At 41.4% G+C, this 15,595-nt stretch overlaps 1 protein-coding gene across 1 annotated transcript in view; it reads right to left on the bottom strand.

Moving 5' to 3' along the window:
- Window positions 1-329: 329 nt before the first annotated feature.
- Window positions 330-15,595, bottom strand: part of LOC117490885 (gap junction alpha-5 protein-like) — a 17,002-nt gene continuing 1,736 nt past the window's right edge. Inside the window, 7 exon segments of the mRNA XM_034140665.1 lie at window positions 330-2,237; window positions 2,240-2,300; window positions 6,774-6,922; window positions 7,341-7,406; window positions 7,779-8,072; window positions 12,802-12,966; window positions 13,710-13,815. Coding sequence (XP_033996556.1) covers window positions 1,788-2,237; window positions 2,240-2,300; window positions 6,774-6,922; window positions 7,341-7,406; window positions 7,779-8,072; window positions 12,802-12,966; window positions 13,710-13,778 — 1,254 coding nt within the window. The 5' untranslated portion in view covers window positions 13,779-13,815 and the 3' untranslated portion in view covers window positions 330-1,787.

Genomic DNA, 15,595 nt, shown 5'->3' with positions numbered 1-15,595 from the left:
AAATAAAAAGGAACTCACCTTGTGGTATAACCGGCAAGAGAGAAAGCCTTTGAGCTCCATACTGTTTCAGAAAGAATCCTTGATCTAATAATCCTTGCGTTTCATCACCGCAGCATTTTAGACAGTATCCTGCCAGGTCCCGCATGAGCCGGCATAAGCTCCGCCCCCTCTTATTTTTTTCAGTAAATAAAAAAAAAGAAGCTTTATACCCAGAATCAGCACTTTTGAAACAGGAAGTGAAATAGAGGGATATGAGGCATGGCTAGAATGGGTGATCTGTTTGGTATTTGGAGCAAAACACTTCATAGACATGTTTTTTATATATTTGTATATATCTGAGACCTATGCTATTGCCTAAAAATAGCATGATAGGTGACCTTTAATGATATATCACAATAATACGGTGCAGAAATCCAAAACAACAAATTACAAACACAATATGACAAGTTTGAACATAGCCTAACTTTGAAATGTGAAGGAATACTAAGAATAATACGAAAAATCCTCCTTTAAAGAGGCATTTTGTGCACTCCAGTGATTGGACACACATCTGTATCAGTAGAAAAACAATCACTGCTGCTGATAAAACAAGAAATACAATTGAAGAAACCCAAAATAAAACAGGTTTAGACTCTTTAAAACACAGTGAAAATGACGATAAAGTAAACAAACCTAGAAGTAACAATAATTACAGGACATTTACGGAGTTTCAGCCAAACACTTCAGAGACAGGTTCTGTATCTGAGACCTGTGAGATATTGATGAGAAACAGGATCATATTTGAGCTTTAAAGGGTGAAAAGTTCCCAAACGCCCTCCAGTGTTGTGACTTTTACAGATGTTCAGTTCAGGGGTCCGTAAATCAGTCAGACGTAGAGAACAGGCACTAAATAACAAACATTAAAGTCGGCTTGGAAGACTTTCCTCAAGTTGGTGCTCTTTGGAAACACAGAAATATAAGAAAGTAGTTTGAGGCACTTTACTGGTGAACAAGTTGAAAAGCTTTCCATTAGACAGACGGCTGCTTTGTGGTAGGATGCACAGCTCTTGAACCTTCTTTTTTCATCCCGTTAGTTGCTTATCTTCAGAAGGAACATTTGTCATGAAGCATATTTTAAAGAGACATGTTTGCCACCTTCTTTTGAGTGATTTGCAACCAGTCATCAGCTCAAACCTGCCGACACACGTTCACATTGCAGATGAAGATTCAGTATTTCTGCAAGAATTTGTTTCTGTTACAGTAAAAAAAAAGACAGTTAGCCTTTGCAGACCATTTACATGCATTAAAACATATAGAGCACACTACAGGAGAGGGAATACCACAGAAAGAGGAATAGGGACTCTTTAAAAAGGCAAACAAAAGACCTCCTAAAATGCTAAATTGTATTGTTTAAAGAATTTGTGGAAGAACAAATATTTGTAGTGCTCGGAAAACGTGTCTGAGTTCGGAGAACAATATGGAAATGAAAAAGACAGTTCTTTGGAATAAGAGAGTCATTTTTGACCGGCAGAGTGAGTCCTGATTCCTCCAGCTGTATTCAATGACCTTTGATTTGATGCATTAAAGGTCAAATATATCCCAGTTTATTCTGCAGTTGTCTGTAGTTGAATGTTCAAGTCCAAATATGTCCAAGTTTACGGAGCAGAAAATGTGTCGAAGTTTGGAGAAAAATATGGAAATTAAAGTCATTTTTGAGGCTGAGAAAAGTGTTTCAGTTTAAGCCCCGATTCCTCCAGTTGTATGACCTTTGTTTATTCAGCCGTTATGTGTAGTTTAATATTCTCCATTTACACCGAGAGGTCGTCTGTTCTCGTGCGGCTGCTCGTTCCACTTGTTTTGCTGAATCTGCGTTTGTCCTTCTGACAGATTCCTCCGTTCGGACACTTCATCAAACCGCCTGCACCGCCATTTTGGCTCTGAGCGCCGCTGACGTCCCTCCCTGATGGGGGATAGGAGGTAGTGTCTGTCCTCAGGTATCCTCCATCTTGGATCTGATTGTTCCCAGCTTCCTGCCAGCCAGGAGTAATGAAGGTATTCTGGTTCTGAGAGAAGCAGCTCATCTGCAGCATGTTCACTTCGGCCATTTTGTGCTTCTCAGTCGCCATGTTCTCAGAGTTCTGTTGGTCAGCCAGGTGGTGGTTTGGGAAGGGGAGGGGCAGGAAGAGAGACGAGCCAATCACACACTGGCTGAAGTCTGGAGGGGGAGTGGAGGGGGGGGGGGAGGAGAGAGAGGGAGAGAGAGCTGCCGGGCGAGAGACGCTTTACCTGAAGCGGCGGCACGGCGGTTCGACAGGTAACTCCTGGAGAGAGAATTAGAAAAGTTAACATGATTTGAGACGATGTCGAGACCCCAAAAGTGTTATGATAGAAATTGTTATATAGTTGGGACACAATTAGCATAAGTTGCGTTAATTAGCATATGTGGGGAAATGTCTTGGCTGCTTTGGACAATTTTGGAGTGTTTTTTTAGGTAAATTGAGGATACTGAGTCCATTTCTGACATTTTCAGGATCATAAAGCAGTTTTAACCAGAAAGTGACCATATTTGAACTCTCTATGGACTGATTTTGATGAATTTTGGGTGGATTTAGAAGTTTGAGAGGACGCTGGACAGATTTTTTGAAAAGGTTTACTTCAACTCAGTTTAAAAGTTGTCGGATATCTGACCGTAACTGTGCTAAGGTAATAATGATTATATCGTACAATCTCACTGCGAAGAAATCTCAATAACCAACACAATGTGAAAGATCAAGATATCTGAATGCTTCACAAGAAGAGACCTGGACAAATGGTTATCTGAATGCTTCACAAGAAGAGACCTGGACAAATGGTTATCTGAATGAAGAGACCTGGGGGGTATACTACGAATCTAGTTCAACATATCCTGGATATGTTTGAGTTATCCGGTTGACTAAATCCAAAAAAAAACGCTCTCGCTAAACAGTACTACGACGCTGGCTATCAACTCGATCGCTCAAGCCAGCCGTGTCCTATCTAGTTAGGTGCGCGTTCACATAAAAGGGGTGGTATTTGGAGCATTCGACCAATCTCAAACATGGACAAGCGTACTGACAGCGCAGCGTCATACTTCCTGAATGAAAAGTGAACTTTAATATTAGACAAATATGAAGACGTTAAACTTTAAACATCCATGACTTAAACACTTTATCCAGGATCAAAGCCACATAGCTGCACCTGCAAGGTGAATACAGCTGGTAACAGAGAAAGTGTTTGAATGCGTACATTAACAGGTTTATGATATCACTGCCCCGTCTAAGACACGATCTGACTTTAATTACATTTGACTCGAGTGTTTCGTCAACTTAATGTGTTGCTTAAAATAATACTTCTGCATACAGTATGTGACACTGTGAGTGTTGCACGGCCAGATACGGCTCAGCTGACTCAGATAAGGAAATATATGATACATTATGATGTGATATGATATGAATGATAATGGCACACATCGACGTCTGCACTCACAGTGGATACGTGGACTGTACTTAATGTTACTCTGATCCGGTTACTTATGTCGTGGCAGATATTTAAGTAAGCTTTCTTAACGCTAATGTTATAATAGTCAGATTGCTCTGAAGATGGGAGGGGATATTCTATTAATGTTCACGTTCACACAGTCGGTGATTTTGTCCGGCCGTCTTTCCTGCAACGGCAGTTTAAACTGTATTTCCTTTCTCCTCCTGTCATATGAATTGATCGCTTTAAACTCCGCACACTGAGCTCTGATTGGTCAGCAGGCGGTGCTTTTATCCTGGAACCTATCCTGCTCCGGAGGCTAGCCGTTCAGAATAAGTTATCTAGCCTGCTAAAAAGTGAAGCAGCTTCGTAGGACCGGAAACCCCTGAAGTTAGCTTGCTAAACAAAAATCTAGATTCGTAGTATACCCCCCTGGACAAATGGTTATCTGAATGTGTTTTTGGTTGTTAGCCTGAAATTGTCAGGGGTGGGGAAAAATAGGACCCAAATGCAAAAAACCTCAGGAACAAACATGGAGCGTGACAGGTAGCATGGACAAGAGCATGGACATCAAGAGACGGGCAGGTAACATAGACAAGGAGAGACGACGAACAGACAAGGAGCACAGGGGAAGACAAGACTAAATACACTGAAGGGTAATCACAGGACAAGACACAGCTGGGCAGGGGAGGCAGAAACACAAGGGCAACAGGTGAACACAATCAGACAATCAGACACACCAGGGAAACTAACGACAGGGAGGCAAACACAGGAAGTAGGACCAGACAAGACACAAGGAGGAAAACATTTCAAAATAAAAAGGTGGAAAAAGAAAACAACAAATCCAAAACCATGACAGAGGTCTGTGGTTAACACAAGCTGAAGAGATTTTAGATCTGCGGTATGAAATACGTCAGTAAACACCCCGCTGGCGAATAGAAAAAAAAGAACCACGCTATCTTTCTAAATCTAAACGTACCGAGACCGTGGATTTGAAAGTCATATTGAACTCCAGTCAGAGGTTGTGAAGCAGTGGTCTTGTAGAAAGAAGCTTTTTATTACACAAAGATGGATTTTCCTTTGCAGAAGAAGTCATGTTTTGGCCTCAGGGTGTTTGAGGCTCAGTTTGCCCTTTGTTTAACGACATGAAGTTAAACCAAATAATCACTGAATGCTTCAAATCAATGCAGGATCTTCGGTGTGGGTGAAAAGAGACCTTTGTTTATCTCCAGTTCTACAAGACGTGCACAAAGAGCCTTTCTTCCCACGGACACTACACTACTTTCACTTTAAAAAAACAATCTACTCGGAAACTAACAGGATCTCTTGTTTTTAATATCTGGGCCCGCAGCTTTAAAACAGGCTGTTTCTGTTCTCATGTTCTCACAAAACCCAATCTGAGTCTGATCACATCAACAGATCTTTTTCCAAAGACTTCAAGATCATATTGATTATAAAATGTCTTCCCCAGTTCATGATGGGTAAACTGACCTTTAAGTGTGAAATCAGTGAAGTTTCATAAAGACGTTTGTAGGATTCATATCGTCCCTTTATAAAAGCAGCTTTTCATTTTCCGCCAAAAGGGTCATGTTTTCAACTTTGTTTGTTTGTTTGTCAGCAGGATCACGGACAAACTGTTTTCCCGATTTCCATGAAACTTGGTGAAGAAGTGGAGCATTAGCCGATGAATAACCTCTTAAGATTTGGGGCAAATCGGAATCATGGTTGCGGATACACTTGTTATTATGCACTGGTAACAAATCTCTCTTCAAACGCCCTTGGAGTTTTGATCAAGTTGGAAAATCAGCACTCAGACCTGATCATTCAGACTCTTTTAGAAACGTAGCCGCTTTAAAGTCTCTGAGAATAGATGTTATCTGAAGGGTGATATAAGCCTTTAAATTATACTAAGGAATACATAAAAGGAGCTGCAATATTCTACTCTTTGTTTTAAATAACCTCTAAGACTTGAGAGTCAGAAGCAAACACAATGAGTTACCAAGGACACTCTGAAGAAGGAATCATTCAATAAAACACAGAGCATTTACCAGAGGTGGGAAGTAGTGGAGTACAAATACTTCGTTACTGTACTTAAGTACATGTTTCTGGTATCAGTACTTTGCTCCACTACTTATTTTTCTGAAGACTTTGACTTCTTACATTTTGAACTCAAATACCTGTACTTTCTACTTCTTACACTTTGAACACAAATACCTGTACTTTCTACTTCTTACACTTTGAACACAAATACCTGTACTTTCTACTTCTTACACTTTGAACACAAATACCTGTACTTTCTACTTCTTACATGTTGAACACAAATACCTGTACTTTCTACTTCTTACACTTTGAACACAAATACCTGTACTTTCTACTTCTTACATGTTGAACACAAATACCTGTACTTTCTACTTCTTACATGTTGAACCCAAATACCTGTACTTTCTACTTCTTACATGTTGAACACAAATACCTGTACTTTCTACTTCTCACATGTTGAACCCAAATACCTGTACTTTCTACTTCTTACATGTTGAACACAAATACCTGTACTTTCTACTTCTTACATGTTGAACACAAATACCTGTACTTTCTACTTCTAACATGTTGAACACAAATACCTGTACTTTCTACTTCTTACATGTTGAACCCAAATACCTGTACTTTCTACTTCTTACATGTTTGAACACAAATACCTGTACTTTCTACTTCTCACATGTTGAACACAAATACCTGTACTTTCTACTTCTTACATGTGAACACAATACCTGTACTTTCTACTTCTTACATGTTGAACCAAATACCTGTACTTCTACTTCTTACATGTTGAACCCAAATACCTGTACTTTCTACTTTCTCTCATTTTCCCAAACAGGCTGGTTCCTTTAGTTTGAATGTGTGTTTGGTGGCGTGATCATTATTATTTAGAGTCATTGCGTGCCTATTGATTTGAACACGATCCGTGTATCCATCATTTCCTGGTCTTCTCTAAAGAAGAGGGACCAATGAAAACGTTGTCATGTTGCCGTTGTTCAGCATGGAAACATTCATTAGCTAACAATGACATTATTGTTCTATTAATATAAAGGGAGGTCAGGTACTCTTTAAAACAGCTGCTAGTTATGGGTACTTTTTACTGAAGTACATTTCAAAGCCTCTTTACTTTGACTTGAGTAAAGAAGTTTAGTCAGAACTTCTACTTTCACCAGAGTATTTTTAAACACGAGTATCTGTTCTTCTACTTGAGTAAAGGATGTGTGTACTTTGTCGTCTCTGGTATTTAGTAATATTTGGGGTACCTGCAGCAGTGCCTCCAGGCCAGGTGGTGCAGCTCCAACACGCTGAGAGCCAGAGAGACGCCCGACACCGTCATCATGAACACGATGAACACGTTCTTCTCCGTGGGTCTGGACACGTAGCAGTTCACCGGGTGAGGGCAGGGCGAGGCCTGAGGAACAGAGAGAGGGTGGGAGGGTATACATATAGAGTTTATATGTTATATACGCCGTCCCTGCAGGACAAAACATGGAAACATAACATAACGTGAAAAAACAACACAAACGCAACATTTCAGAAAATAAAACATTTTAGAAACAAACGGAAATTTAAAAAAAATCACAACAAAACCATTTTCCAAAACACAAGTCTCGTTATCTTCTCTGAAATGTTGGATTTTCCTAAAACTTTGCTCTGTTTTCTAGTATTTTCTTTTCTGAAATGTTGTTTCCAAATATGTTATGTTTTTCTGAAATGTATGTTTTTTCTAAAGTATTCTTGTCTTTATGGACTTGTTTCTTTCCTGAAATGTCGTTGTGCTTTCTGATATATTGTTGTGTTTTCATCTCAAAATGATTTGTATTTGTTACCTTGCAGATGTACAGAGAATGGAGGAAGACTCCATACATGAAGTACTGCAGGATGAGAAACACCACCTGCACGGAGACACAACCACAGTCACTACAGAAACACACATTAAAGAGGCCCTTCTTCCCGTGTGTTCTACAGGTTTTAGTGCATGTAAATGGTCTGCAAAGGCTAAAATCCCTGTTTTCCTGTTGAAACGCCTCATCGGACTCCTTTGTTTACTTCCGGAACATAGTGACATCACTATGGAACACTCACGCTCCTATTGGCTAGCGCTCCAACACATTGTACGTGATAGGCTAAGGGGCGGGACATCTCTAAGCGGTTGACCAATCACAACAGAGCCGGCCAGCTGACCAATCGGAGCAGACTGGGCTCTGGTCACGTTAATATAGAACCAAATAGCATATCCAGTGTGTGTAATGTTTATAATGCTTTACCTCCATGATGCTGCGGATCAGGATGCTCAGGATGTAAGTCTGCAGCAGCGCTCCTCTCAGATGAACTCGACCCGCAGACAGACCTAAACTCTTCTCCTTTCCTCTCTCCTTGTCTCCTTTCCTTCCCTGTTTCTCCTTCCCTGTTTCTTCCCCTCCTCCGGGATCCTCCTCTCTTCCTCCCCCCTCTCCCTCCTCTTCCTCCCTGCTCCTCCTCTTCTCCTCTTGGCGGACGGTGTGCATGGCGTGACCCATGTAGATCAGACTGGGAGTCGACACGAAAACGATCTGGAGAACCTGCAGGAACCGAAGGAAACTTGAGTTATGCACATTCATTACAACGTCTAATCCTGACTCTCCCATTAAAGGTCACCTTCTACATCAACATGTGTCCCCTCTTCTTCATGTCTCTTCTACATCAACATGTGTCCCCTCTTCTTCATGTCTCTTCTACATCAACATGTGTCCCCTCTTCTTCATGTCTCTTCTACATCAACATGTGTCCCCTCTTCTTCATGTCTCTTCTACATCAACATGTGTCCCCTCTTCTTCATGTCTCTTCTACATCAACATGTGTCCCCTCTTCTTCATGTCTCTTCTACATCACCATGTGTCCCCTCTTCTTCATGTCTCTTCTACATCAACATGTGTCCCCTCTTCTTCAATCGTTATCAACATGTGTCCCTCTTCTTCATGTCTCTTCTACATCACCATGTGTCCCCTCTTCTTCATGTCTCTTCTACATCAACATGTGTCCCCTCTTCTTCATGTCTCTCTTCATCACCATGTGTCCCCCTCTTCTTCATGTCTCTTCTACATCAACATGTGTCCCCTCTTCTTCATGTCTCTTCTCATCACCATTGTCCCCCCTCTTCGTCATGTCTCTTCTACATCAACATGTGTCCCCTCTTCTTCATGTCTCTTCTTCATCAACCATGGGTCCCCTCTTCTTCATGTCTCTTCTCATCAACATGTGTCCCCTCTTCTTCATGTCTCTTCTACATCAACATGTGTCCCCTCCTTCTTCATGTCTCTTTCTTCATCAAACCATGTGTCCCCTCTTCTTCATGTCTCTTCTACATCACATGTGTCCCCCTCTTCTTCATGTCTCTTCTTCTCACCATGTGTCCCCTCTTCTTCATGTCTCTTCTACAATCAACATGTGTCCCCTCCTCTTCTTCAATTGTCTCTTCTTCATCAACCATGTGTCCCCTCTTCTTCATGTCTCTTCTCCATCAACATTGTCCCCTCTTCTTCATGTCTCTTCTACATCACCATCTGTCCCCTCTTCTTCATGTCTCTTCTTCATCAACATGTGTCCCCTCTTCTTCATGTCTCTTCTACATCAACATGTGTCCCCTCTTCTTCATGTCTCTTCTTCATCAACATGTGTCCCCTCTTCTTCATGTCTCTTCTACATCAACATGTGTCCCCTCTTCTTCATGTCTCTTCTACATCAACATGTGTCCCCTCTTCTTCATGTCTCTTCTTCATCAACATGTGTCCCCTCTTCTTCATGTCTCTTCTCTCATCAACATGTGTCCCCTCTTCTTCATGTCTCTTCTACATCAACATGTGTCCCCTCTTCTTCATGTCTCTTCTTCATCAACATGTGTCCCCTCTTCTTCATGTCTCTTCTACATCAACATGTGTCCCCTCTTCTTCATGTCTCTTCTTCATCAACATGTGTCCCCTCTTCTTCATGTCTCTTCTACATCAACATGTGTCCCCTCTTCTTCATGTCTCTTCTTCATCAACATGTGTCCCCTCTTCTTCATGTCTCTTCTACATCAACATGTGTCCCCTCTTCTTCATGTCTCTTCTACCTCAACATGTGTCCCCTCTTCTTCATGTCTCTTCTTCATCAACATGTGTCCCCTCTTCTTCATGTCTCTTCTTCATCAACATGTGTCCCCTCTTCTTCATGTCTCTTCTACAATCACCATGTGTCCCCTCTTCTTCATGTCTCTTCTACATCAACATGTGTCCCTCTTCTTCATGTCTCTTCTACATCAACATGTGTCCCCTCTTCTTCATGTCTCTTCTTCATCAACATGTGTCCCCTCTTCTTCATGTCTCTTCTACATCACCATCTGTCCCCTCTTCTTCATGTCTCTTCTTCATCAACATGTGTCCCCTCTTCTTCATGTCTCTTCTACATCACCATGTGTCCCCTCTTCTTCATGTCTCTTCTTCATCAACATGTGTCCCCTCTTCTTCATGTCTCTTCTTCATCACCATGTGTCCCCTCTTCTTCATGTCTCTTCTACATCACCATGTGTCCCCTCTTCTTCATGTCTCTTCTACATCAACATTTGTCCCCTCTTCTTCATGTCTCTTCTTCATCACCATGTGTCCCCTCTTCTTCATGTCTCTAGTACATCACCATGTGTCCCCTCTTCTTCATGTCTCTTCTACATCACCATGTGTCCCCTCTTCTTCATGTCTCTAGTACATCACCATGTGTCCCCTCTTCTTCATGTCTCTTCTACATCACCATGTGTCCCCTCTTCTTCATGTCTCTTCTACATCAACATGTGTCCCCTCTTCTTCATGTCTGTTCTACATCACCATGTGTCCCCTCTTCTTCATGTCTCTTCTTCATCAACATGTGTCCCCTCTTCTTCATGTCTCTTCTACATCACCATGTGTCCCCTTCTTCTTCATGTCTCTTCTACCATCAACATGTGTCCCCTCTTCTTCATGTCTCTTCTTCATCAACATGTGTCCCCTCTTCTTCATGTCTCTTCTACATCAACATGTGTCCCCTCTTCTCCATGTCTCTTCTTCATCAACATGTGTCACCCTCTTCTTCATGTCTCTTCTACATCACCATGTGTCCCCTCTTCTTCATGTCTCTTCTACATCAACATGTGTCCCTATTCTCATGTTCTTCTACCATCAACATGTGTCCCCTCTTCTTATGTCTCTTCTACATCACCATGTGTCCCTCTTCTTCATGTCTCTTCTTCATCAACATGTGTCCCCTCTTCTTCATGTCTCTTCTTCATCAAACATGTGTCACCCTCTTCTTCATGTCTCTTCTTCATCAACATGTGTCCCTCTTCTTCATGTCTCTTCTTCATCAAACATGTGTCCCCTCTTCTTCATGTCTCTTCTACATCAACATGTGTCCCCTCTTCTTCATGTCTCTTCTACATCAACATGTGTCCCCTCTTCTTCATGTCTCTTCTTCATCAACATGTGTCCCCTCTTCTTCATGTCTCTTCTTCATCAACATGTGTCCCCTCTTCTTCATGTCTCTTCTACATCAACATGTGTCCCCTCGTCTTCATGTCTCTTCTTCATCAACATGTGTCCCCCTCTTCTTCCTGTCTCTTCTACATCAACATGTTCCCCCTCTTCTTCATGTCTCTTCTTCATCAACAGTGTCCCCTCTTCTTCATGTCTCTTCTACATCAACATGTGTCCCCTCTTCTTCATGTCTCTTCTACATCAACATGTGTCCCCTCTTCTTCATGTCTCTTCTTCATCAACATGTGTCCCCTCTGTGTAACATGTGTCCCCCCCCCCACCTTATCACCTGAATCTCCTCCTAGAGCACCATTGAGTTCTTTGTAACCAAATCTCTCTCAGAGGGGCGTGGGGAGGGGCTCCTTATTTTCATCTAAAGTAACAGACAGAGAATCAGCACTTTGGAAACAGGGCTGAAACAGAGGGGATTATGGGTAATGCTGCAATGATCTGTTTGGTGTTTCAGCCAATCAGAGACAGGTTCTGGATATATCTGAGACCTGTGATATATTGATGAAAAACAGTATAATAGGGGACCTTTAAATCATCTAAAGTCCTCCACTTAAAAGCACTGAAACATACCACAGACTACACTGATTCTTTTTGACAAATTGTAAAAAGGTTATTTTCCATAACACCATAAGGATTCTGATGAACGCATACTGTTAACTGTATCCTGCGTATGTTCTTTCTTCCTGTATGTATTCACATTTCTGTGAAGTTCTGGGTAGTTTATGTCTTCCTGTGGAGGTGATAGCATCAGAATTCCTGTCTTGCCAAAAGGAAAAGAAGGATGCACATTCATTACACCGTCTAATCCCGACTTTTAAAGACACTGAATTTACGCTTAGCGCTACTGGACTGGTCTCTTAAGGCATTCAAGTATTAACATGACTTTATAGTGGGGTTTATATGAACATTCAATATAGCAATGCTGGTGCAAGTTCAAGCTGTAGTTCCTTTATAGCCCAACATTAGCCACCTTTAGCTTAGCGGTGGTGACGTGAAGTCATGTGACCGTGCTGTAGTTCCTTTATAACCCAACATTAGCCTCCTTTAGCTTAGCGGTGGGTGACGTGAAGTCATGTGACCATGCTGTAGTTCCTTTATAGCCCAACATTAGCCACCTTTAGCTTAGCGGTGGTGACGTGAAGTCATGTGACCGCGCTGTAGTTCCTTTATAGCCCAACATTAGCCACCTTTAGCTTAGCGGTGGTGACGTGAAGTCATATGACCGTGCTGTAGCTCCTTTATAGCCCAACATTAGCCACCTTTAGCTTAGCGGTGGTGACGTGAAGTCATGTGACCGCGCTGTAGTTCCTTTATAGCCCAACATTAGCCTCCTTTAGCTTAGCGGTGGTGACGTGAAGTCATGTGACCGCGCTGTAGTTCCTTTATAGCCCAACATTAGCCACCTTTAGCTTAGTGGTGGTGACGTGAAGTCATGTGACCGTGCTGTAGTTCCTTTATAGACCAACATTAGCCACCTTTAGCTTAGCGGTGGTGACGTGAAGTCATGTGACCGTGCTGTAGTTCCTTTATAGACCAACATTAGCCACCTTTAGCTTAGCGGTGGTGACGTGAAGTCATGTGACCGTGCTGTAGTTCCTTTATAGCCCAACATTAGCTTTTTAATTCAGAAATCATAAAGTGGTGTTAATATGTGGAGATATTCCTGCTGAACTAAACGTGTAAGATTCATAAACGTTTGTTTGACACAGAGATTATTTTCTCACATGCTATCATCACACTAAGGGTATCTTGTTGTTACCCAGTATCGAATGTGTGCGATGGGGAACGCTCGGTCGTAGCACACGTTCTCGCAGCCCGGCTGCTCGGTGTCACAGTTAAAGTCTTCCTGCTCGTCTCCCCACGACGACTCGGCCGCGGTGCCCAGCACCAGGATCCGGAAGATAAAGAGAACCGTCAGCCACACCTGTGAGGTCAAAAACACCAAGAACATATATCAAACCCTCAGAAACAATCACATAGTAGGATGGAAATCATGATAATAATGGAGGAGCTCCTGGAAATAGATGTACGTGCTATAAAAATGTGGATTAAGTTTGCATGAAAAGGATTTCTGGAAAATTTCAATTATTTTGTGTATTAAGTGGAAGTTACATAAAATCTACAATAATTTTTGCTTTTTAAAATAACTTATTTAGCAGTTGTACAATGCAAACAAATAACTTGTTATACAATCACAATACTTAAGAAGATCTTCTGTAGAAATATTTCAAACAATCTTTTAAAATGTCTGAAATGTTGTTTACATTTTACAGTTTTTAGCAGAAAGCTAATTATTTTGTATCCTGTACTTCGATCAAAAAAGTACATCTGATGGTGGATATGTTAAAAAAAAAAAGTACAAATTGCTCCTAAAACTATTTAGGAACATTTAAAGTGGACGTTACATAAAATGTATGAAAATGTTTGTTATTTGACCATTTTTAAATGACTTCTGTACAATGTAAACAAACAGCCTGTACTAGCCTAAACTGGGATACACACAATTAAACAGGAAAACATGAAAACATATATATTTATTTATATTTTATTTGGGTTTGTATATGTCTATGAGAGGAAGTCTGGTGCCTGGCATGTGTGTGTGTGTGTGTGTGTGTGTGTGTGTGTGTGTGTGTGTGTGTGTGTGTGTGTGTGTGTGTGTGTTTTAACCTTGCCAACAGAGGTAGAGTGCTCCTGTACTTCCTCCAGGAAGTTTCCCAGTAAGCTCCAGTCTGCCATGCTGGGTTAGAGCTCAGTCTGCAGGACCACGATCCACCTGAAGAACAGAGAGCATGGTTTTAAAGGTCCCCTATTATACTGTTGTTCATCAATATATCACAGGTCTCAGATATATCCAGAGCCTGTCTCCAACACCAAACAGATAATTGCAGCATTACCCATAATCCCCTCTGTTTCAGCCCTGTTTCCAAAGTGCTGATTCTCTGTCTGTTACTTTAGATGAAAGTAAGGAGCCCCTCCCCACGCCCCTCTGAGAGAGATTTGGTTACAAAGAACTCAATGGTGCTCTAGGAGGAGATTCAGGTGATAAGGGGTGGGGGGTTACCTTGGTTGGTGATTGGCTTTTGACAAGCCAAAACATCGTTATGACATCATCAAGTGGCCACAATCTGATCAACTCATTTTCAGACAGGTTTTTATAGAAATGGATCAGGAGAAAAAGAGAGAGAATCTTTTTTTTTTATTTAGATTTATGAAAGAGGATTAGGGCAACGTGTGAATTTTCTTTTTGCAAAATGACCAAAAGTGATTTTATTTTCTAAGTTAAAAGTTAGAATTCTGTCTTTTTCTTAGATTTTGAATTTTTTCTCAGACTTTTGACTTTTCTTAGAATCTTTTTTTATCAGACAGGAAAATTATCTCCAACTAATTTAAGTATATCTATGTACCAAATCCTAATATTCACCTAATACAACTGCAATAATGTAGTTGTTGCTGGCTGGTGTGTGATGGTGGTTAGCAAATGTGTGTGTGTGTCTGTAAATGTGTGTGTGTGTCTGTATTATTTTGACCCTGCGACCCTCTCTCAGACCCTGTTAATAAATATGTCTGGGCTCAAGTCTTAGTTTAGCTTCAGCCTCAGTTCACACACTCCCCTCCGTCGGGAAGGAAAACTAGACACACACACACACACACACACACACACACACACACACACACACACACACACACACACACACACACACACACACACACACACACACACACACACACACACACACACACACATGACGAGAGAATTTAAGAGAAAGAAAAATGTCCCTTATTTATGAAACATCCCTCACATGCCCCTCCCTTCCTGTTTTTGTAATGCCCAAAGGCTTTGGAAAGAAATGTGTGTGTGTGTGTGTGTGTGTGTGTGTGTGTGTGTGTGTGTGTGTGTATTTATGTCTTTCACGAGTGCTCCCAGCATCATTAATAACAATATTACTTCCTTGTATAGACTTTCGCCTAACCTCTAGGTGAATGTGTGTGTGTGTGTGTGTGTGTGTGTGTGTGTGTGTGTGTGTGTGTGCACATTATTCATCACGCATTGTTGTGCATCCTGTCTCGATAACACGCACACGCACACGCACACACACACACACACACACACACACACACACACACACACACACACACACACACACACACACACACACACACACACACACACACACACACACACACACACACCCTCTCTCTTTGCTTGTTAACAGAAATAATACACATTGAGTCGTTGGCATCACTCTCAGACCTGAGGATGTTTGTCATCTGATAATAAGACTTATTTTTAACTTTCACTATTATTATTCCTCAGGAGCATTAGGTCAGCGTGATAAACCCGTGAGACATTACTCAAAAGAAAACAACAAGTCAAGACTAAAGTAGTTGAATTATTCTCCTTTTAATTTCCATTTTTTTACTTAAAGGGGACCTATCATGCAAAATGCACTTGTGTACGTCTTTTCTACATGAATATGTGTCCCCGGTGTTCCAGGGAACTCACCAAGTGTCAGAAAACACAACCCTCTCTATTTTCCTCCATACCCAAATCT

The sequence above is a fragment of the Trematomus bernacchii genome, unplaced genomic scaffold, assembly GCF_902827165.1.
Source record: "Trematomus bernacchii unplaced genomic scaffold, fTreBer1.1, whole genome shotgun sequence".
In the NCBI taxonomy this organism is placed as follows: Eukaryota; Metazoa; Chordata; class Actinopteri; order Perciformes; family Nototheniidae; genus Trematomus; species Trematomus bernacchii.
This window is presented reverse-complemented; position numbering and strand designations above follow the sequence as displayed.